At 36.7% G+C, this 23,794-nt stretch overlaps 1 protein-coding gene across 3 annotated transcripts in view; it reads left to right on the forward strand.

Annotated features, from left to right (window-relative positions):
* LOC128209204 (dihydroxyacetone phosphate acyltransferase-like) overlaps positions 1–23,794 on the forward strand; it is a 76,564-nt gene that overhangs the window by 42,257 nt on the left and 10,513 nt on the right. For all 3 annotated transcript variants that reach the window (XM_052913138.1, XM_052913140.1, XM_052913141.1), the window contains 2 exons: positions 13,333–13,412; positions 19,083–19,223. In XM_052913138.1, coding sequence (XP_052769098.1) covers positions 13,333–13,412; positions 19,083–19,223 — 221 coding nt within the window. The remainder of the gene's footprint in view (positions 1–13,332; positions 13,413–19,082; positions 19,224–23,794) is intronic.

The raw sequence follows: 23,794 nt of genomic DNA on the forward strand, positions 1-23,794 counted from the left end.
CAGGCCCAACAAAATATTTTAGGTTTAAAAGGTCTCCATAAACTCTTCCTATGTACCAAGCTTGGTCAAGATATGTGAACCCTGACTAAAGTTATTCAGTTTCAACCATTCTTCTATTTTTAGTAACAGTGACCTTGACCCTAGAAGCCCTATATGCAATCCCATGAAAGGTCTCCATTAACTCTTCCTATATACCAAGTTTGGTCAAGATATGTGAACCCTGACTAAAGTTATTCAGTTTCAACCATTCTTCTATCTTAAGTAACAGTGACCTTGACCCTAGGGACCCCAAACGCAATCCCATGAAAGGTCTCCATAAACTCTTCCTTAATACCAAGTTTGGTCAAGATATGTGAACCCTGACTGAAGTTATTCAGTTTCAACTGTTTTTCTATTTTGAGTAACAGTGCCCTTGACCCTAGGAACCCCAAACGCAATCCCATGAAAGGTCTCCATAAACTCTTCCTTTGTACCAAGTTTGGTCAAGATATGTCAACCCTAACTTAAGCTATTCAGTTTCAACCGTTTTTCTATTTTAAGTAACAGTGACCTTGACCTTGACTCTAAGGACCCCAAATGCAATCCCATGAAAGGTATCCTTAAACTCTTCTTATAGACCAAGTTTGGTCAATATATGTCAACCGTTTCTGAAATTTTTCAGTTTCATAACTAGGCGAGTTTGACTCCGCCTGGCCGGCCGCCCAAACAATGATGTAATAGTGTTGAAAACTGTACAAATGGACCAACTTTCATTGCACTAGCTTAAAAAAAATAGAAAAGTAGGTCAAAAGGACACAATCAAGGTTATCCAAGCACAACATTAATTTTTGTTTTCAAAATGTGCACATAGTCTAAATTACAAATGTCCTGGTCTTCCATGGACAACATTTATATTTTGACCTCAGGGGCTCTTTTTAAATAATCTTGGTAGAGCACCACTAAACAATGCTTATCAGTTGCCTGTTGTTACCCGCCATGACCTTCAATCTGCTTTTATTAACAGTACTGTTATACACTTTTTTTTCATTCAAATGTAGCAGGTGAAAGTGTCAAATGTATATTAATTATGGTTATGATCATTTGTAAATTATTTGTTGCTTGTTAAAACAGTTTTGCATTTCAATTAATTTGGTAATTAATACATTGCAAAGAAACAACAAGGTTAATATATTAGTCATAATAAATCATTAAAAAAGTATAAATTGAGTTATTTATTATGGAGAAAAAAGGAATAAAAGGGAAACCCAATGAGTTTTGAGATTTATCTTAAAACAAATTTATGCACATTTGAAGTTTAAAATAGACAGTCTTTCCATTGTGAAAAATTCTAGTTGTTATTTAGCAATAATTCTTCTATTCAAATTAACTTTGGATATTCTTATTGTCTGCTTCTACATACTTGTCGGAGCTTACTAAGGGATCACGTGACATGGTATGCCTTATCGCTATATATTGTTGACAACAGACTATGCACAACAGACTCAGGATATACTGATCACAATACATGTAGCTCACCTTGAGCATTTTGAAAGTAAGGCCAGAGTTTTTATATCTTTAGATTTACGGGAGCGCCGTACCTTAATATTGCAAAACCCAAATAAAAATAAAATTCATTTTCGTAGTTTTATTTTTATTTTTTCCGACGAACGTTGTTCCAATGTTAAGAAGAAAATAAAATTAGTGTTCTATAACTCATATCTCAGAACCAACTGGTGTATTAATTGTTATTCATTATCGGTCTTTTTACTGCACAAACCACGTAAACCAGTCGGAAATACGCGGGGAAACAGAACAGGTACCCGTTACCATAACAACGTCCTGTCAAAAGTGAAAGTAGTTAATGTCATACCCCTTATTTCTCGCAATTTCTGCAGCTATATTGAAAGGTTTTACTACAAAGACGTTCCGATGTTTATGTTTCTTTATTTAAATCAAACCGGGGAGAACTTAAAGCGTGTTTATTGTGATTTTTTTGTAGATTCAGTATGTTGTTCGCGATTCGTGGAATGATTGCGCAACTTCCGGGCAAAATAAGGAGACAGAAATTCGTGGGTTGTATTGTCCATTAAAAGTCATTGGCGCACGTCGTATATTAACAAGAATGAATTGGATTACAGCGCAAAAATGTATAGCTTCTGACAAACATAAACTGCAAAATGATATCGTGTTCATCATAGTCAAAATGGATATTTTTTTCTAAATTTGACTCTGAGGAGCATTGAACACACTGCTTCACGATCACATATTTGAAGAGAAAAACACAAGGTATCGTGATAAGTTCGTAGTTGTTAATTAGTTTAATAATGATCTAGAATTTAAATCGTTAAAGAATACTGAAAATGATGTAATAATAACATAGTGTGTGTTTCCGATAAGACAGAAAAAAATCTGAACATAAGATATTTGGCAGTCAGTGCAAGAAGTTATACTGATCGGTTGCTCATTACCAACGGGCATAGCTGGAATAGGAAGGATATTGTTCAGGCCTGATTCTAAAATCAGTTCTTAGACCCGGTTTTTTGAAACATATATCACTTGTCAAATTTATCTTAATGCTCCTGAATTTTCTTTGGTGAAGTACATAAATGTAGATTTTGAATGTCTGTGTATCCGTAAGCCCTGTCAAACTTTGAAGTGAAGAGGAATTTCCATCAGGGCTTGGACTTTATTTGGTAATATTTTCTATATAAAAACCACATCACGGTAAATTGTCACGGTGCTAATTCGTTAAAGACAGAAAAACACATTTGACCTCCTTTAATACCGTGTCTGAAACTTTGTTCAATGTTTGAATACTTCACAATGGAAAGGTGCTTATATTGTGGGCAAAAGGTTAGAAATGGCCATTTTAATTTCTTGATAACTCTGACATGTTTCATAAAATCTATGGGTTGATAATATATGCACCACATATGCATAGATGCATTCGAACAAATATATACAACTAATTTCAATAAGCGTTTGAACTGACAGTGTTGAGGTCAATATTTTCAGTCTTTAAAAGGACCTTTTAATTATGCTTTTGAAACTTTATGGTGATCTTTCACCCTTTGTTCAGCCGATGAAATAGCTGACACAAGTTAGGTGTGTTTTGTCTTCATGATATAAGAAGGTTTAAAAAATAAAAAAAATCGGAGAAAAATCTATTTTATTTTTATTTATTTCTCCTTCGGGACATTTTATGCATTTTATTTTTATTTTTATTTCCTCCTCCTTACCCAACTTTTTGAAAAATCTCCCGTAAATCTAAAGATAAAAAAACTCTGGCCTAACTGCAGGACACAGGAAACCCCATATAACTTTAAGAGATCAATATCATAAACCATACTTTTGAGGTTTTAATGTATTTCAAAGTATGGAACCATCTATAGTCTATTTATTTGAAATGATATACAAGAAGGCACCCACATGCAAAGTAAAAGGATGTGCATATTCTAGTTTGGGGTATTTTATATATTTACAAACTTAAGGAAAATAGATACAAGGAAGAATGTAACAAGTACAGTCAGCATAAATAAAACTGAGAATATGTTTTTATCAGGGCTTCTTTTAAGAATTTGAAACTTGAAGTATGAACTTCCTCAACATTAATATCTTAAGTTTTCCTCTGAAATATGTAAGTTTATGCCTCAGGAACTCTTAAGAATTTTCCACTATTGTCCAACTAGATACTTTAAATGTTAAAAAAATTGTAACTATAACTTGCAAACTTCACAAAAGTGTATTTAAAGAATTCATTTTACTAATTGAGAATGTGGCCATAAAATAACATTGACACCAGGTCTTGATATTCATAACTTCCAAGCCTTCACTTTTGAAAAGTCTCTCCAAAAGTAGTGGAAGTTATTGAACTTTAATGGTCTTAACTAGGGAGGTTTTGGCACATTTTTAGGGAGTAAATGTGCTTCTAAACTTTCCTTTTAGCGCATGTATACGCCGACATAGCTCATTAGCAGATGTAAACGCATCTGGCCGACCTTATACACTACTGGATTTATACGCATCTTCCGCATATTTCAATAGGGTCATTTCAATACTTCAATTTTGCATCTTTCTTTTAGTTAACAATATCCCGGATGTTGGTAAAACGATAGACACCGTGAGGTCCAAATAACCCATTTATGTATTCGAAGAATTTGTCAGTTAGAGAATTGCTCCCATTTGTCCAAAATTGGTGAGAGAATTTTAATTTCAGGGAGGTTCTTTTATAATACATAGATAACGAAGTGATTAAACAATGCAAAACAGTAACTTTTTTCATGAATTTCAATACATTTACAATATATAAACACTTGTTTGACTAGAAGGAAACACTTGTTAACTGTTCAGACATCATAAACATCAAATAATATCTTTTTCTTTTTCCAAACTTTAAGAGCACTCCCCTAGTCAAAACCTTGTAGGCTAGGTGCCTGGATTATGATTTTCATCATCTTTTCTCCCACCTCAGATAAGTAGATCCAATAATTTAACCATGCTAGATATTCTTATCTTGCCCACGGGGGAAGATCAAAATGCCTGTATGGAACTCCTTTTTAATGGTCACCACATTGTAATTACCTCCCTTGTTGAAGACTGTCATCAGTAGCATCAAGGAAATCTTGTCTTATGGTAATATTTAGAACGCTGATTAATTATTTCTCACTTCAAATGTCACCATAAAAGAGTTTTCACGCACCATTCAAGAAGTTATGCTTCATTCTCCTTAGAACTATTTAAAAAGACTGATTTGACTTTTAACATTAACTGGATCACTGCGCTCATATCCATGACAACCACGTGCTATCGCATATCCATACGCAGTTATTTTCACTAAGCACAAAAGAGTTCTAGCAAAAAATACAATTTCACTTAATTTTGTTTAACTGAGTTGGGAGAAAAAGCATCTACCATAGCTGCTCGTGTAAGATAGGTTCATCCCGACACTCGCGCTGGGTGTTTTGCGGAAACTCGGTAAACCTCGTTTCCGCAAAACACCCTACGCTCGGGTCGGAATGAACACTCTCGGCCATGGAAGATACTTATAATCTTAACTGTCATCATACTTGAGCCAAAAATAGGATTTACCGTAAGCCAGTTTTGCTGAAAGATGCATTTACTTTTTGGGGTGATGAAGGCTTTCCATTGTTGTTTCAATCTGAAGCTGGTATTTTATTTTGGTCCAGAGGCTTTTTTCAAGGAATGCAAACAATATTTTCTGATTTGACATTTTGGCGCTTCCAATATTGTAGACGCTTATTAAATGCAGTGGTTACGCATCAACAAAAATTAATCCAGGTCGCAAAAACGCTTGAAAACAAGTGTGTGGATGATATTGATCAAAACATTCCATAAGACAAAGGCATTCGATGTAGGGGAGGCAATTTGTCCGTAATTCAATTAATAACTAGAAGCCATCGGCAACAACGATGCTTTATTTTGTAAATCAACAAAAGCGAAAAGGCTCAAAATATATAAACTGCGATCAAGCGTGAGAATGTCTCGCATATATGTGATTTTGATGCGATTTGGACGATTTTTATGCAAGAAATCACGGTTTAATTTCGATTTCATTCTACCCCTTTCAATAATTTTAACACATTTTTGTGTCTCCTGAAAAGACGACATATAGGGGTTACTTTTGTCGACGGCGGCGGCGTCCGCGTCCCATTTTCGCTTGTCCGGGGTATATCTCCTAAACTATTAGTGGTATCAACTTGAAACTTCATATGTACATAGATCTAATTGAGGGCAAGTGCAGTGCACAAGAACTGTTGCTCTTGCTTCCATATTTTTTAGAGTTATTGCCCTTTGTTATTTTTCATGCTTAAAGTTTTGTTCGGGGCATATCTTGTACAATATAAGAGTTATCAACTTGAAACTTCATATGTAGATAGATTTCATGGAGGGCAAGTGCAGTGCACAATAACAGTAACTCTTGCTTTCTTAGTTTTAAAATTATTGCCCTCCCTTTGTTAATTTTCATGCTTAAAGTTTTGTCCGGGGCATATCTTGAAGAATATAAGAGGTATCAACTTGAAACTTGATAGCTAGATAGATCTCATTGAGGGCAAGTGCAGTGCGTAATAACAGTAACTCTTGCTTTCTTAGTTTTAAAGTTATTGCCCTTTGTTAATTTTCATGCTTAAAGTTTTGTCCGGGGCATATCTTGAAGAATATAAGAGGTATCAACTTGAAACTTCATAGCTAGATAGATCTCATTGAGGGCAAGTGCAGTGCATAATAACAGTAACTCTTGCTTTCTTAGTTTTAAAGTTATTGCCCTTTGTTAATTTTCATGCTTAAAGTTTTGTCCGGGGCATATCTTGAAGAATATAAGAGGTATCAACTTGAAACTTCATAGCTAGATAGATCTCATTGAGGGCAAGTGCAGTGCACAAGAACCGTTACTCTTGCTGCCATATTTTTAGAGTTATTGCCCTTTGTTAATTTTCTTGCTTAGGTTTTGTCCGTGGCATATCTCGTAAACTATAGGAGGTTTCAACCTGAAACTTATTCCGTAGGTATATCTGATTGAGGGTTCAAATGCCACCTACACTTGAAAGTAAAATGGCAACATCATTGTCTATAAATGAATAAAATGCCAATCTAACAGCTATAATGTCGACAGTAAATAATTCGTCAGGCGACACATCCGACTCGCGGAGTTCTAGTTTGCTATCAGTATTCCAGACTACTTTTTCCCCGCCAACATTTTTCTGAATGAATCCAAGGAAAATTTAATGGCCAGCAATTCCCTTTACAAAGAGCGTTTATACTGCTCTGTATCTGATCAAGCTTTGTGGTCAATTGTAGAAGCATCAGAAATCGTAATGACAGTTGGTAAATTGTCTTGAAACAATTGTTTGTGGAAATGATTCCAAAAAACATCTTTCCAACATCTTTCCAAAGTATTAAATTGCTATAACAATAGACCATGCACAACTGTTGATCCCAACCGGATCTGAACTCATAACTCAGAAAAATGCCTTCGTTTGTAACAGACATACGTTTCCTAGGACTGCCGACATAGAAATAATGTTACCAGCTAGTTGTGCCAATTATCTAGCATAATAATATCCCCAACATTACAAACATTACAAATACAGGTCTGGAATAAGAAGCCTGCCTGTCTTCAAATCCAAATGGTAATACTGAAAAACATAGTTTTTGAGCTTTCTGTTAAACATCATGAAAATCCTAAATAAGTTTTACCAGCCTCTTAAAAATCAATAACTTCAGTGTTGAATTGAAATTGTTTTGTGTTAGTCAGACTTCTCAGCCACACAAAATTGTCTGCACATTCCTTTTTCTAACGGTTTCTGTTGTCCACTCTTAGTCCTCCTGAGTGTGCCTTTTTAGACTCTCAAACTTCTCATTAAAGAAGACTTTCAGCCTCAATACAACTTTTGACTTTAAATTATCGCCATTTACCGTCATACTCTTTGTTGCATTTTCAATATTGCTTTCTGACTCCGACATTCTCAACAAAATGTCACTTGCTGCCAAAGAAAAACCTCGAATGGCGCAAACACAGCACCAATAACCTTATATACTACCCCTGCAGGAGAACCTAGCTGAGGTACCTTCCCGCTTATATTCATATGCCAATCAAAAATTTACTCACAAGCAGATGACCAGTCGGAGCTTGGTCCCGAACATTTTTCTTTCTATTTTCATATAAGATATACAGACACTGCATCCAAACCTTAATAAGCTGGGAGTCGAGCACAATAGCTGGTCCCAAGTAAACAAATCATGCACAAAACCTTATGACTCCTTCGAGGTAATAATTTTACACTTTTTCCAGAACGCATGTTCCAAAATAAACAACAATTGCTGTTAAAATTTCCACAAGTTGTAATAACTGAAATTTGATAAGGTGTGAAAAACCGTATATCACTGTTTACGCATGACTGATAGTAGTTGATAAGGGCATTTGAGAAGATAACTATGAGAAGTTAATGATGAGAAGTTAATTGTGAAAAATGTAAATGAGTTATATAAGTATGAATAAAGCACTACCATATCGGTCCAACGTCAGAACTGACCGTGATCTTCAGATGCTCTGTATGCACACCAAAGTATGATTGAACAGTTTCGCGAGACTGACAAGATGCGCCAATCATCAATCCTTGATTTTCCGAACTTAAGCCATAACACAGGCTGAAGTTATCCTGTCAATCATTGAAAACCTGGTTTCGTCACATAGCGGTGTTTCTTGTTATTATTTTACATTTAGTATACGACAGCCTTTGAACATATGAGCAATTTCAACAATGCAATACATAGTCAGTGTCGTAGTAAACAGTTGGTTTGACAACTTCAAACTTAAAATACACTGAAAGATATTTTATAACAGACTGGAAAAATGAAACTCGAGTAGTTCGAAACATTGGTTCCCTCGAGGTTCTAGCTGGGACCCTGGCGTCCTCGAGCGATCACAGTTTTTCTGTACATTGATCAATTTATAAATAGTTTAAATTAGGTTATCTTTGGAAAATATTCTTGTCAGATAGTGAGAGTCAATGAGCTTAGATATCATTACTATTTGGAACATTTGTACAATTTTGGAAACAAAAATCAACATTGTTGTTATGCCCCCCCCCCCCTTCGAAGAAGAGGGGTATATTGCTTTGCACAGGCATGTCTGTATGTCGGTTGGTCGGTCCGTCCGTAGACCAAAGCTTGTCTGAGTGATAACTCAACAATTCCTGGACGTATGGTCATCAAACTTGACATGAAGGCTGGGCCTGACCAGTAGATGACCCCTATTGATTTTAGGGCTCATTGGGTCAAAGGTCAAGGGCACAGTGACCTTTAATGGTAAAATAATTTTAAAGCTTGTCCCAGTGATAACTCAGCAATGCTTAGACCTATGGTCATCAAACTTGATATGGAAGTTGGGCTTGACCAGTAGATGACCCCTATTGTTTTGGGGGGTCAACGGGCCAAAGGTCAAGGTCACAGTGACCTTGAATGGTAAAAGGTTGTCCCAGTGATAACTTGACAATGCCTGCACCCATGGCCCTCATTCTTGACTTGGAGGTTGGGCCTGACCAGTAGATGACCCCTATTGTTTTTGGGGCTCATCGGGTCAAAGATCAAGGTCACAGTGACCTTGAGTGGTAAAAGGTTGTCCGAGTGACAACTCAACAATGCCTGCACCCATGGCCCTCATAATTGACTTGGAGGTTGGGCCTGACCAGTAGATGACCCCTATTGTTTTTGGGGGATCAAAGGTCAAGGTCACAGTGACCTTGAATGCTAAAAGGTTGTCCATGTGATAACTCGACAATGCCTGCACCCATGGCCCTCAAACTTGACTTTCAGGTTTGGCCTGACCAGTAGATGACCCCTATTGTTTTGGGGGGTCATGGGGCCAAAGGTCAAGGTCACAGTGACCTTGATTCGTAAAAGGTTGTCCGAGTGATAACTCGACAATGCCTGCACCCATGGCCCTCAAACTTGACTTGGAGGTTGGGCCTGACTAGTAGATGACCCATATTGATTTTAGGGGTTATTGGGCCAAAGGTGAAGGTCACAGTGACCTTGAATGGTAAAAGGTTGTCCGTGTGATTAATCGACAGTGCCTGCACCTATGGCCCTCAAACTTGACTTGGAGGTTGGGCCTGACCAGTAGATGACCCCTATTTTTTTGGGGGGTCATCGGGCCAAAGGTCAAGGTCACAGTGACCTTGAATGGTAAAAGGTTGTCTGAGTGATAACTCGGGAATGCCTGCACCCATGGCCATCAAACTTGACTTGGAGGTTGGGCCTGACCAGTAGATGGCCCCTTTTGATTTTAGGGGTCATTAGGCCAAAGGTCAAGGTAACAGTGACTTTTAACGATAAAAGGTTGCCCGAGTGATAACTCAACAATGCCTGTGCCCATGGCCCTCAAACTTGACTTGGAGGTTGGGCCTGACCAGTAGATGACCCCTATTGATTTAAGGGATCAAAGATCAAGGTCACAGTGACCTTGAAAGCAAACTCGACAATTCCTGGACCTATGGTCATCAAACTTGACATGATGGTTGGGCCTGACCAGTAGATGACATCTCTTGACTTTGGGGGTCATCAGGCCAAGGTCAAGGTCACAGTAACCTTTAACGCAAAAAAGTTAACAAATCTTCTCCCAGTGATATCTCAACAATGCCTGAATCTATGATCATCAAACTTGACATGTAAGTTGGGCCTGACCAGGAGATGACCCTTATTGATTTTAGGAGTCATTGGGTCAAAGGTCAGGTTCACAGTGACCTATAATGCGAAATTGTTTCAAGTGATAATTGGACAATGCCTGCACCCATGGCCCTAGAACTTGACTTGGAGATGTGTCTGACCTGTAGATGACCCCTTATGATTTTAGGGGTCATCGGGTCAAAGGTCAAGGTTACAGTGACCTTGAACAAAAAAAGCTTGTCTGTGTGATAACTTGTCAATGCCTGCACCCATGGCCCTCAAGCTTAACATTTAGATTTTTGGTGACCAGCTGATGACTCCTATGGATTTTGAGGTCAAAGGTCATGGTCATAACACACTCTATCCTCAAACTTTGAATGGTCATAATCTTAAAACTGCCTCAACGGCATCCAATGTCAGCGACAAATCAGCTGTCATTTCAGTCCATGCATATTTCTTTCAATTGTCCATATAATCCTGACAACATGGCGCTCAGGGGGGGCATAATGTTTGACAAACATCTCTTGTTAGATGATATTTTTATGAGTTTCCAATAGACTTATGTAAGGAAAACTTTGAAAATGTTCTTGTTTAAGCTGCACACCAATGAAGTCAATGCATCTTAAGAAACCACATTAAATCTTGTCAGTGTGCAGTACCTGATCAAAGTCTTGTCAGTGTGCAGGCAATTGAACAAAGTTCTTTCAGTGTACAGGCAACTGAACAATGTCCTGTCAGTGTGTAGGCATCTGTATCAAATTCTGTCAGTGTGAAGGACACTTATGAAGTCCTTTCAGTATGCAGGCAACTGTATCAACTCCTGTCAGTTTTAGAGGCTTATGCCCCTGAGGTCAAAACTGACCACGCCCCGAGGTTCACAAATTTCCTATAGACTTATTTAGGGAAACTTTCAAAATCTTCTTCTCTCAAACCATAAAGCCCAGACCTTTGATATTTGTTATGTAGCATCATATGACTACCCTCTACCAAGTTTGTTCAAATTATGCCCCTGGGGTCAAAGCTGGCCCCATTCCTCTTGACCTACTTTCTTATTTTTGGAGCTACAGCAAATAAATTTGGACCATGTGCACAATTTTGAAACAAATATCAATGTTGTGCTTCGATGACCTTGACTGTGAACTTTTGACCTACTTTCTTTATTTTGAAGCTACAGCAATGAAATTTGGAACATGTGTACAGTTTTTAAAACAAATATCAAGCTTTTAAATTTGGTGTGTTCTTACCAAAATTGTTCCTGGGTTCTAAATTGGCCCCGCCACGAGGGTCGCCTATGTTACATACAGATAAAAACAACAAAAAAGTAAAATATTTGTTGTGTAACATTGTAAAGTGGTATCAAAGGTCAAAAAGTTTTACTCAGGTGAGCAATTTAGGGGCATTAAGGCCCTCTTGTTTGATATTTTTGGTATGACTTTCAGGTATAACATTATTAGTCCCCTACTGGTTTCAATGGAAACTTAAGGTTAACCCTCCATCCGTCCGTCCTTCCATCCACCAATATCTCGGTCCTGCCAAAACTGAAAATATCAAAGCTAGATTAATGATACTTAGTGTGTGGAAAGAGGGCAATATGGAGATTATGCACTTTAGTTGTGTTTTTTTTCGTAGAAATGTTCGTCGGACAAACAGACATGTCCGGTATATTTTCATTTTGACCGACAAAACTTTTGTTTTGGTGTCACAATGTCCAGTGAAAAATTACAGTCGGCACCGTTTAATTTTTGGAAAATTTACTTTTAGTTTCTATTTGATAGTTTTCAATAAATGTTCAGTGTTACTTTTAACTATTATATCATGATTATGTGTTAATCCGTGTATCACTATTTGTAAACCCCTTTTTGCACATGTTTTCGTAAAAGCCAAAAATACACGTAAGGTTCCGATTTCAGCTCGTACTCTTATACTTATTAAATGACGGAATTTTACAAAATGTTCGGGGATTCTGTATGTATTTTTTTCAGTGAAGTGGTTCCCGGCAATCATGTTAATTTAAATATGATGATGGATATACGGTGCTGACACTCTTTTCGCTCTGTTAAACATTGCCAATAGCAAGAACTCTACTTTCGTTTCTGCATAAATGTTGTCCCTGATTTTGATTTAAAGATGAATTAAAACAGTTAGATCTAGCTGCTCCATGGTTGGATGAACGGGAGGAGGACCAATAATATGAGTGTTTTTGGAGGAAAGGGAGGAAAAAATGATGACTTAAAAATCCTAAATATTGATTTTTGTATCCTGATGTTAAGATTTTTTATTTATTTTTTAACATTAGGACACATCTAACCAAGAAAATCAAAACATGTAATAGCGGGAAATACAAAACTTATTCAAATAAGTGGCTTAAAATGAAGATTTATGCTGATGTTACTGAATACTGTTTGAAGCATTGCGACAGGTAAAAATTTGCTGCGACAGGTTAACTTTTAGTGTTTACCTGTCGTAATGTCATGTGAAGAATTTTTTTTTCGCATTGTCTGTTAGTATGTGGAAAGAAGGCAATATGGAGATTATGCACGTTAATTTTTTTTTTTCGTCCGACAAGGTAATGCAGAGTTATTGCCCTTGACATTAAATTCAAATAAGAGGCTTAAAATGAAGATTTATGCTGATGTTACTGAATACTGTTTGAAACATTGCGACAGGTAAAAACTTGCTGCGACAGGTTAACTTTTAGTGTTTAACTGTCGTAATGTCCTGTGAAGAAAAAAAAGTTTTCGTGTTGTCTGTTAGTATGTGGCAATTTGGTCATGTGATAACTCAAAAAGTATCAAAGCTACGTTCATGAAACTCAGTATGTGGATAGAGGGCAATAAGTCAAAAGTAGACATGGGTGATCTGGTAGGTTTTATGGCTAAAACTGTTGCATTTTGATGGATAAAGTTTACTGTAAATGCCATCAGTTCACTGTCACATGGGCTGGGGTGACTAAAACAACTTTGATTTATTGGTAGGATTTGTTAAAGTTTTCATGGAGATTTTCTTGAGCCACACTTGGCCTTTTCACAAGGCTTTAAACTGGTAGGGGAATCTTGGCGCCCACTGTGCAGCGCTCTTGTTATTTTTATGTCACATGTATAATGTATCTGTGTTGAAATGTTAGTTGGCACCTTTCTGCAATAAGCCCCATGTTGTTTCATGTTTCAGGTGAGTTAAGGTCCCAGTATAGTCTGCTGGAGAAGCTGTTAAATAGAGAGTTTATCTTCATGCCTAGTCAGACAAACCAGGTATTGTTATTGAATATGTTTTATTAGTCCTCTACGAGTTTATCCCGAGGGGACTAGAGGTTTACCATCTGTCTCTCTGTCCATCTTTCTGGAAAAACTAGACGCTGCAATAACTCAAGAAGTAAAACCTGGTTGTTAGAATGACGTATGTCGTTGTTAGGGCAGGCAGGTGTCGTCCAACTTACCTATGAAACTGAATAACTTTAGTTAGTGTTGAAATATCTTGATCAAACTTTGTATATAGCAAGAGATTATTGAGACATTTCATGGGATTGCAATTGGGGCCCCTGGGGTCAAGGTCACTGTTACTAAAAAGAGAAAAATGGTTGAAACTAAAAAAAATAAAGTTGGACTTGACATATCTTGACTAAACCTGGGGTCAAGGTCACTAATACTAAAAACAGAAAAACAGTTGAAACAGAATAATTTTAGTATGGGTAGACATATTTTGACTCAACTTGGTATTTAGTAAGTGTTTATGGAGACCTTTTATGGGATTGCGTTTGAGGCCCCTGGGGTCAAGGTCACTGTTACTAGAAATTGAAAAACGATTGAAACTGAATTTCACAATGAAGGCTGAAGTTCTTCTGTCAACCATTGAAAACCTGGTTTTGTCGCTTTGCAGTGTTTGTTGTCTTATTTTTTCGGACTAAAATTGTTGTGGCTATGGCAACAAAAAAAGTGAAGATACCACATTTAATAACTCCAATAGTATATGAAACTTGGTATGTAGTTTAAAAACCAATAGGGGAGTATGCATGTCGCTTTAATTTTTGTTGGAACAAATTATGCGGATGCTATGACAGAAGCATGTTTTTCTATGTCCATCCATAAAAAATGGATCCTGCATTAATTCAAGAAGTATGCAAGCTAGGTGTATGAAACTTTGAGTTCAAGGGTAAGAGGCCAATAAAGAAATTGTGAACTCATTTAAAAAGATTATTATCAGTGTGTGTATACCACGTGATAAATTAGTCATATATGCTACGGCGGAAGGCAACATTTTGCTTAAAATGAAGACTTAAATCAAGGATAACTTTATTTTACAATATCCATTTTAAATAAAACAAAGGGCAGTCTATGTCGCTTAATGAGCCACGCATTCGTTTTATTACGGAAGTTTGATAAAGTGATTTGTTTCATCAAACACTTTGACAAACCTGTTTCTAAAATCATGTTTTGACAGTGCTCCGTCAGACGGCCATATTGTGAAAAGGTTGGTCGAAGTGATTTAAGGAACTAAACTCTCAATAAAACCCTAAAAAACCGAAGGCGGGGCTCCGTTAGCGGCGTAGACTTCGCTTTGTTTCATTTAAAATGGTGAAGAAATAGTGAAGTTATCTTTGTTAAAAGTCTTCAATCGAAGCAAAATATTGCCTTCCGACCTAACATTTATGACGCAATTTATCACGTGGTATACACACACTGATTACTATGGCAACAAAACCAGTAGGTGATAGGCAGATGTATCACACTGGAGTTGTGCCCTTAGCTTGATTGTTACAAAAGTTTATGCCTTACAGAATCATGATCAAGTCCATTTCATATGCAGAATTAAGTACTGGTATCGATAGGAGGTGAGAAGTGGACATCTGAGTCTCTACATTGTCTACATTGTTACATATGTACCTCTACATTGTAAAATCTGTATGTCTACATTGTTACATCTGTATGTCTACATTGTTGCTCTTTATGTATACATTGTTAAATTATTACATCTGTACCTCTTAAATTGTTGTGCTCCCTGAAGGGAGAGCATATAGTCACTGTTTTGTCCATGCGTCTGTCTTTCTCACCCTTGTCGTGAGAATAACTTCAAAAGTATTGATGGGATTGAAATAAAACTTAGTATAGTTGGCAACGCGAGGAAGTGCAGTGCACAAGAACCATCCTCATATCATGCATATTTATTAAGAAATCTCCCCTTAACCATTTTTTCATAATTGGCGTTTGTCCGGGCCATATCTTGGTAAGTACTAAAGCAATTGAAATGAAACTTCAAATATAGATAGATGGCAATGAGAGGACGTGCAGTGCTTCGGAACCATTATCCCCCGCTCCCTACAATCGTAGTTATCTCCCCTTTACCTGATATTTTTTGAAAAATGGGTTCTTGTCCATGCCATATCTTGGAAAATACTAATGGGATTGAAATGTAACTTAAAAATGTATGTAGAAGCAATAAGAAGAAGTGCAGTACCGAAGAACCATAATACTTCCCTGCATTGTTTTGTTACCTCCCTTGAAACTCCCCATATCTTAAAAAAGGGAGTTAGCCTGGGGCATAACTTGGAAAGTACTAAAGGGATTGAAATAAAACTTTAAAAAGATGGCAATGAATGGAAAGAAGCACAATCCTGCCCTTCCTACATTTTTAGTTATCTCCCCTTTACCTGATATAATTTTTTTAAAAATGGCTTCTTGTCCGCACTGTTTCTTGAAAAATATTAAAGCGATTGAAATGGAATATAAAATGTATATAGAGAGCATGAAGAAGAAGTGGAGTACCTAAAAACCATAATCCTGCCCTATTTTGTTTTATTATCTTCCCTGAAACTCCCCTTATCTGATAGTTTTTTAAAAAGGGCCTTTGTCCAGGGCATAACTTGGAAGGTACTAAAGGGATTGAAATGAAACTTGAAATATAGATAGATGGCAATGAGTGGAAGTGCGGTGCATAAGAACCATAACCCTGCCCTGCATACTTTTTACTCAAGGTGAGCTATTGTGATTGGTCTTTGTCCGTCGTCCGTCCGTCAGTCAGTCAGTACGACAAAATAAGGTAAAAATGCCCCGGCTAATACTTTAGCGGAAAATAATAGTAGTTTACTATATCTTATAAAAAATATGTATTTCGGTAATCAAATATTTGAATATTCGATTGAAAGAATTAACAAATATTCAAATATCAATTTAGCCATTCGTTTGCATCCCTAACAAAAATACAACAAGGGGCCACGATTGATCAACAACAAAAACAACAACAACAAAATGGCCAACATACTGTTTTGCTTTAAAAAAATATCTCCTCTTAAACTGCCAGTCCAAATTCAATGAAACTTTACAGAAAACTTCTATGGGTAATCTTCTACAAAAATACAACAAGGGGTCGCGATTGATCAACAACAACAACAATCTGGCCAACTTCCTGTTTTGCTTTAAAAAACATCTCCTCTGAAACTACCAGGCCAAATTCACTGAAACTTTACAGGAAGCTTCATTGCATGACCCTCTACAAAAATGTTTATTCACAATGCTGCATATAAGGACATAGAGTATAGGTTGTCTTGTTAGGGCTGTAACTTTTTCTTGTATGGACAGATTTTAAAATAACTTGCCACATGTGTTTGACATACCAAGACGACGTGTCTTGTGCAAGACCCATGTCCCTACCTCTAAGGTGAAAGATACACTTAGTGTCTATTCACAAGGGAATGCTGAATATAAGGCCATAAGAGTGTAGTTTGTCAAATATGGGTGGTATTTTTTATGTTCAGAGGCAATTCAAAATAACTTGCCATATGTATTTGACATGTAAAGGCAAGATCAACTTTTCATGTACTGACCTTGTTCATAGGTCAATGTCACATTCGGGGGCATTCGTCACAGTCTGTGACAGCTCTTATTATTAATGATTTATCACAGAGTTGTGGCCATTTGCTTAGGTGAGCGTTTTAGGGCGATCATGGCCCTCTTGTTTAGTTATCTTTCCTTAAATACCTCCCGTTAACCTGATATCTTTGGATAAAGGGGATGAAATAAAACTTGGAATGTAGATAGATGGAAATAAGAGGAAATGTAGTATCCAAGAATCATTATCCTATCCTTCATATATGGATACTTGTCCAGGTACTTAAGGGATTTAAATGAAACTTGGTATAAAAACAGAAGGCAATGACAGGAAAGGTTACTAAGTACCAAAGAATAATAAGCCCACTCCGTTTATTTATCTCCCTATAACCTGATTTTTTTTTCATAAATGATGCGTGTTTGGGCCATATCTTGGAATGCTCTAAAGTGATTCGAATGAAACTTGGTATACAGATGGCAATTACATTATAAAAAGTTTGAAGATCCATATTCAAGCGATCATACAACGTTCCTCTTCTACTGATATTTGTGCATTCCAATGGCTGCTTTTTTATTTCATTGCTTGAGATTAACTTTATAATCTAATTCTCAAACCTGCTCATATCTTTCCATCTTATGAATATTTCCAACTTATGTATAATAATGATACAACTGTTAACTTATGTATAATAATGATACAACTGTTCAACATCTACCAGCAGATTGTTTTACAATTTCTGCCTTCTTATGTCTCCCCCAATGAATGGGGGAAACATATTGTTTTTGCCATGTCCGTCAGTTTGTCGGTCATTCAGTCAGTCAGTCCGAACATCACACTTTGTTTTCGCTCAATAACTTGAGAATGCCAAAAATATCATACTTGGTCTGCAGGTTGGTCCTGACCAGTAGATGAGCTCTATTACTTTTGAGATCAGTAGGTCAAAATTCAAGGTCGCACTGACCTTAAGGGTGAAAAAATGATAAGTTGGCGGTGACCTAATGCTGAAAAATGGTTTCCGCTCAATAACTAAAGAACGCTTGCTTCCAGGAATTTAATACTTAGATGACCCCTATTAATTTAAGAGATCAATAGGTCAAAGGTCATGGTTGCAGTGACCTTGAGCTGAAAAAAAAAACAGTTTCCCCTCAATAACTTTAGAACAATTGCACCCAGGACTTTCATACTTGGTATGCCAGTTGTTCATGACTAGTTGATGACCGCTATTGATTTTGGAATCAGAAGGTCATGGTCAAGGTGTCCTTGAGCTGAGAAAAACAGTTGCTGTTGAATAACTAAAGAACGCTTGCACTTAGTAACAATGCCAGTTGGTCATGACTAGTTGATGACCCCTATTGATTTAAGGTTCAGTAGGTCCCAGTGAACTTGAGGGGAAAAACAGTTTCCAATAATAAATAAAGAACACTTGCATCCAGGAACTTCATACTTGGTATGCCAGTTGGTAATTACCTTTATTGATTTTGGGATCAGTAGGTCAAAAGTCTCAAGGTGAAAAAAACTGTTTCTGCTGAATAACTAAAGAATGCTTGCATCTAGGCTATTTATACTTGGTATGCCAGTTGGTTATGGCAAGTTGATGACCCCTTTTGATTTTGGGATCAGTAGGTTAAAGGTCAAGTTTGGGGTATAGGTAGTAGTGACCATGAGGTAATAAAAAAGAGTTCAAGGGGAGCTTGAGGTAAAATAACTGTTTCCGCTGAATAACTAAAGAAAGCTTGAGCCCAGGAATTCATATATATTTGGATCGCTAGTTCATCTGAATTAGTAGATGACCACAATTGATTTTGAGGTCAGTAGGTCAAGGTCACAGTAACCTGCAGGTGAAAAATAGTTTGTTGGTCTTTAGTCCGTATGCATGCTTAACCCAGGAATTTCATACTTGGTATGCAGGTTGGTCATGACCAGTAGATGACCCATGTGTTTGTTCATCTCTAGTCCAAACGTACAAATTTCATGCCCATCATTGATTATTTCTCACCTACAACCACACAATAGGGGAGACAAGTGCTTTTTCAAAAAAAGCAATCTCTAGTTCTCATAAAGTTTGTGTTTGTTCATGTACTCCATGTCTGTGTTCCTAGGACTTTGAGATGGCTCTAGCAAGCCTGACCAACACGTGTGGAGTTGTCATAGAGAACGAGAGTGTCCTCATCAAGAAATCCACCAACAAGTACACAACCTTCTTCAGTCAGATGTTTGAACCATTCCTTATGGGATACTGGGTAAGAAGACTGGGCCATTGTTTACCATGGGCCATTGGTCATGGAAAGTGTTCTTTATGATTTCAAAGTTATTACTCAAATTATGCTGGATACTTTCTTAGGATCAATTTTGTTCATTTTAGACACTGATACGGTAAATTTTGGAAGTTTCGGTAAAAATTGACAAGACTAAATACTGACCTGTTTGTTCTTAAAATGATTTCTTGAAATTATGATTGTGTGTTTCATAGCCAATGCTGTATTGCTGGGAAATTGTTTGCAATTCATAAAACGTTATCAAAGTTGACTGAAATATGTTGATCTTGAAAATATGAAATGTAATAAAATATCACAGATTTTTGCTTCAATTTTAAGGGATACAGTTTATGGAATGGCCAAAACCGGTGGGGTGGTTGTTTGGGCGGCCAGGCAGGCGGATGTTAATAAATCTGCGTTAAAGTTTTTATTCCATGTCTTAAAGTCAATAGTTTTTATCCAGTTGTTATAAAACTTTGTATGAATACTTGTCTACATGTTGTCTTGAACATTTGTGAATATGGGTCACCTGAGGTCAAAAACTAGATCACTAGGTCAAATTTAATGAAATATTTTCCCATGTCATAAAGTCAATAGTTTCTATCCAATTGTTGTGAAACTTTGTCAGAATACTTGTCTACATGTTGTCTTGAACATTTGTGTTTTTGGGCATCTCAGGTCACTTGGTCAAATCTTAGGAAATATTTCCCCATGTCATAAATACATGGCCAGAAGAGCTTATGCGATGGTAATGTGTACGATGTATGTGCGTGCGTCAGTGCATCCGTAAACAATTGCTTGTGAACACGATACAGTCTTCAGTTTTGATTGTAAAACTTGTACAGTAATTAGATATCCATCAGAGCTTATTTCCTTTCGAAAACCAGCCAGATCCGCCCATGCATGCCTAGATTATGGGCCTTGAAAGTTTAAAAAATGCTCTTTTTAGCTTACCTAGTTTTAGCCAAGTGTGCATGAGCAAATTCTATTTTTAGCCAAGTTTACATGTAAAGTCAAGTCTAGGATTAAAGGGAGATGACTTGCTTTTTGGTTCTGCAGTTGATTTTGTAAATTACTCTGCCTTGTTCTTGTTGAAAGGCAAAAGGCCATTTTTAGCTCTAAGTGTCTGTAGTTCACGCATTCATCTAAACAAAATTGGTTGTGAATGTTTGTTCAAATTATGCCCCAGGGGTCATTACTGGCCACGCCCCATGGTTCACAGGTTTGGTAAACTTAAATTGGGTAATGTTTGAAAATCTTTTTGTATGTTCGCGCATCTATCTCAGCACAATTTCTTGTGAATTTTTGTTCAAATCATGCCCCTGGGGTCATTATTGGCCACGCCCCTGGGTTCACAGGTGTAGTATACTTAAATTGGGAAATGTTTGAAAATCTTTTTGTCTGAAACAGCTATGCAGACCCTTGCTATTTTGAATAAGGCATAATTTAGTGGTCCGCTACCATGGTTGTTCAAATTATGCCCCTGGGGTCAAAATTGGCCCTGCCCCGGGGGTCACAAGTTTCCTAGAGACTTATTTAAGAAATATTTTCAAAATCTTCTTGTTTCAAACCACAAGGCTCATACCTTTGATATTTGTTGTGGAGAATCGTATGATGACCATCTAGCAAAACAGTTGAATATTATGCCCCTAGGGCCAAATATGGCCCCTACCTTTTGACCTACTTTTTTATTATCCCTCGCAGAATTGAAGGTTTTGAGAGGAGGATATTGTTTTGGCGTTGTCTGTCCGTCCGTCATTCTGTCCGTCCTTCTGTCTGTCCATCCGGAACCATATCTTGGTCGGCATTGGTCAGAAAATATTCGAACTTGGTCAGAATGTTCCCCTTTATCAAATTTCGACCACTTGTAAAAGTGGGTCACATGGGGTCAAAAACTAGGTCACTAGGTCAAATCTAGAAAAATCTTTGGAACATACTAGAGGCATTATACATGGTCAAATATTCATGAAACTTTATCAAAATGTTTTCCTTTATGAACTCTTGGACGTTTATAAAACTGGGTCACATATGATCGAAAATTAGGTCACTTGGTCAAATTTTAGAAAATTATTTTCAGGAACCATATCATGGTAATGATTGGTCATATTATGCTTAAACTTGGTCAGGATGTACCCCTTGATGAAATATGGACCGCTTGTAAAAGTGAGTCACATGGGGTCAAAAACTAGGTCACTAGGTCAAATCTTAGAATAATCTTTGGAACAAAATAGAGGCATTAAAAATGAGCGTGAAAATAACACACAATGAACATGATCAACAGGTACTTTAAAGTGTCATTTTCCACAATTTACTGTTATCACATCAGACATAGCTGAACTTTCACTTCGAAATCATTCAAATTCATATAAACTATTACAAACGTTACTCTTTATACAAAACTTTTATTTTAAATAATTCCAAACAAACTCAAACTTATATCCAACGTTCATAACGGTCCATTTTTCTGCAGCCATATTACATGTTAATATAGGAATATTCCACCTACTTTTCATTTCCAATCCATGAACTTTGTCTAATCAGGCGGGGGATATCAGTTCAACGAATTTGCTTGTTTTTAAAGCTACAGCAATGAAATTTTGACCATGAGTACAGTTTTGCAAACGAGCATCAATGTTTCCTCGGATGACCTTGACTTTGACCTTTGACCAATTTTTTTATTTTTTAAAGCTACAGAAATGAAATTTGGACAATGTGTACAGTTATGCAAACGAGCATCAATGTTGTCCTAGGATGACCTTGACTTTGACCTTTTGACTAACTTTTTTATTTTTAAAGCTACAGAAATGAAATTTGGACCATGTGTACTGTTTTGCATACAAATATTTATTTTGTACTTTGATGACCTGGTTTCTGACCTCTTGACCTACTTTCTTATTAGCTCTACTGGCGAAAGGCCAGAAGAGCTTATGCGATGGTAATGTGTACGTAGTATGTGCGTCCGTGCGTCTGTAAACAATTGCTTGTGAACACGATACAGTCTTCAGTTTTGATTGTATCTCGATGAAACTTGTACAGTATTTAGTAGTGTTTGAAAATCGGACTCCATTTGCAATCGATAATCGAATCGGATCAAGTATTTCGATTTACTATCGGACAATAATGGAAAGTTCATAATATCAGTAGAATACATTCTGTATACATAATATCATCATGATCATTTAAATGGTTAAACCTGGAATCAGTACGTGTAATGATATGGTCATGCATTTTGCAATAGAAAGTAAATTTCCTTAACCTCTTTCTGCCTTTAATAACTTAACGAAAAAAACATAAGAACACAACACATACTTAATAATTACATTTCACCTATGTAAAAGCATATTAAATAGTTGTGAACCAGCTTAACATTCAATAACCTGTTATATTGAACGTTTCATTAGAATAGCTTAATTTCATAAAACTTTTACAAAAAAAAGTAAATTAGTTAAACGATTCCAAAAAAGGTTTGCAAAAACACAATGCACCGTTCCGGGTATTTTCAGGTAAGACCAGACCCACTACGTCACTGAGACAGGTTATTGAAGAAGGTTTTATGAAATATATAAACAAATAAAAACTATTTGTAATTTTGGGAGAGTTTGTAAGTTTTTAAGCAAAAGTGTTTACATTCACCGCATTTGTGTAAGAAAGTGACCTTCCTTGTTAAATTGAACTAAACGAGACCGGAAAGAAAAAATTGACATTTACTCGACTTTTATCACAAAACAAAAAATACGTAGTTACCGGAAGTAACATAAGCAACATCGATTTTGGACACCCACTATCGATTGCATTGTCAGCGACAATTTATCCATTGTACTCGATAATCGTTTCATCACTAATATTTAGATATCCATTAGAGCTCGGTTCCTTTTAAAAACCAGCCAGATCCGCCCATGCATGCCTAGATTATGGGCCTTCAAAGTAAAAAAAATCAGTGCATCTGTAAACAATTGCTTGTAAACACGATACAGTCTTCAATTTTGATTGTATCTCGATGAAACTTGTACAGTATTTAGATATCCATTAGAGCTCGGTTCCTTTCAAAAACCAGCCAGATCCGCTTATGCATGCCTAGATTAAAGGCCTTGAAAGTATAAAAAAATCTGTGCATCTATAAACAATTGCTTGTGAATGATGAAAACTTGTACAGTAATTAGATATCCATCAGAGCTCGGTTCCTTTCGAAAACCAGCCAGATCCGCCCATGCATGCCTAGATTATGGGTCCTGAAAGTATTATAAAAAATGCTATTTTTAGCTAAGTCCATTTTTAGCCAAGTCTACATGAGCGAAGTCTATTTGTAGCCAAGTTTACTTGTAAAGTCACAATTGCTTGTGAATGTTTGTTCAAATTATGCCCCTGGGGTTATTACTGGTACACTTTCTTATTTTTGAAGCTACAGCAGTGAAATTTTGACCATGAGTACAGTTTTGAAATCAAATATTTTTTTACCCTCAGATTACCTTTACTTGGCACATATTAAAATAGTTCATGCAACTAATCTGCTTACAACACTTTCTGTCCTCAGATGTTGAATGTGCAGCGTTTTCAGC

Source organism: Mya arenaria, chromosome 11, assembly GCF_026914265.1.
Source record: "Mya arenaria isolate MELC-2E11 chromosome 11, ASM2691426v1".
Taxonomy (NCBI): Eukaryota; Metazoa; Mollusca; class Bivalvia; order Myida; family Myidae; genus Mya; species Mya arenaria.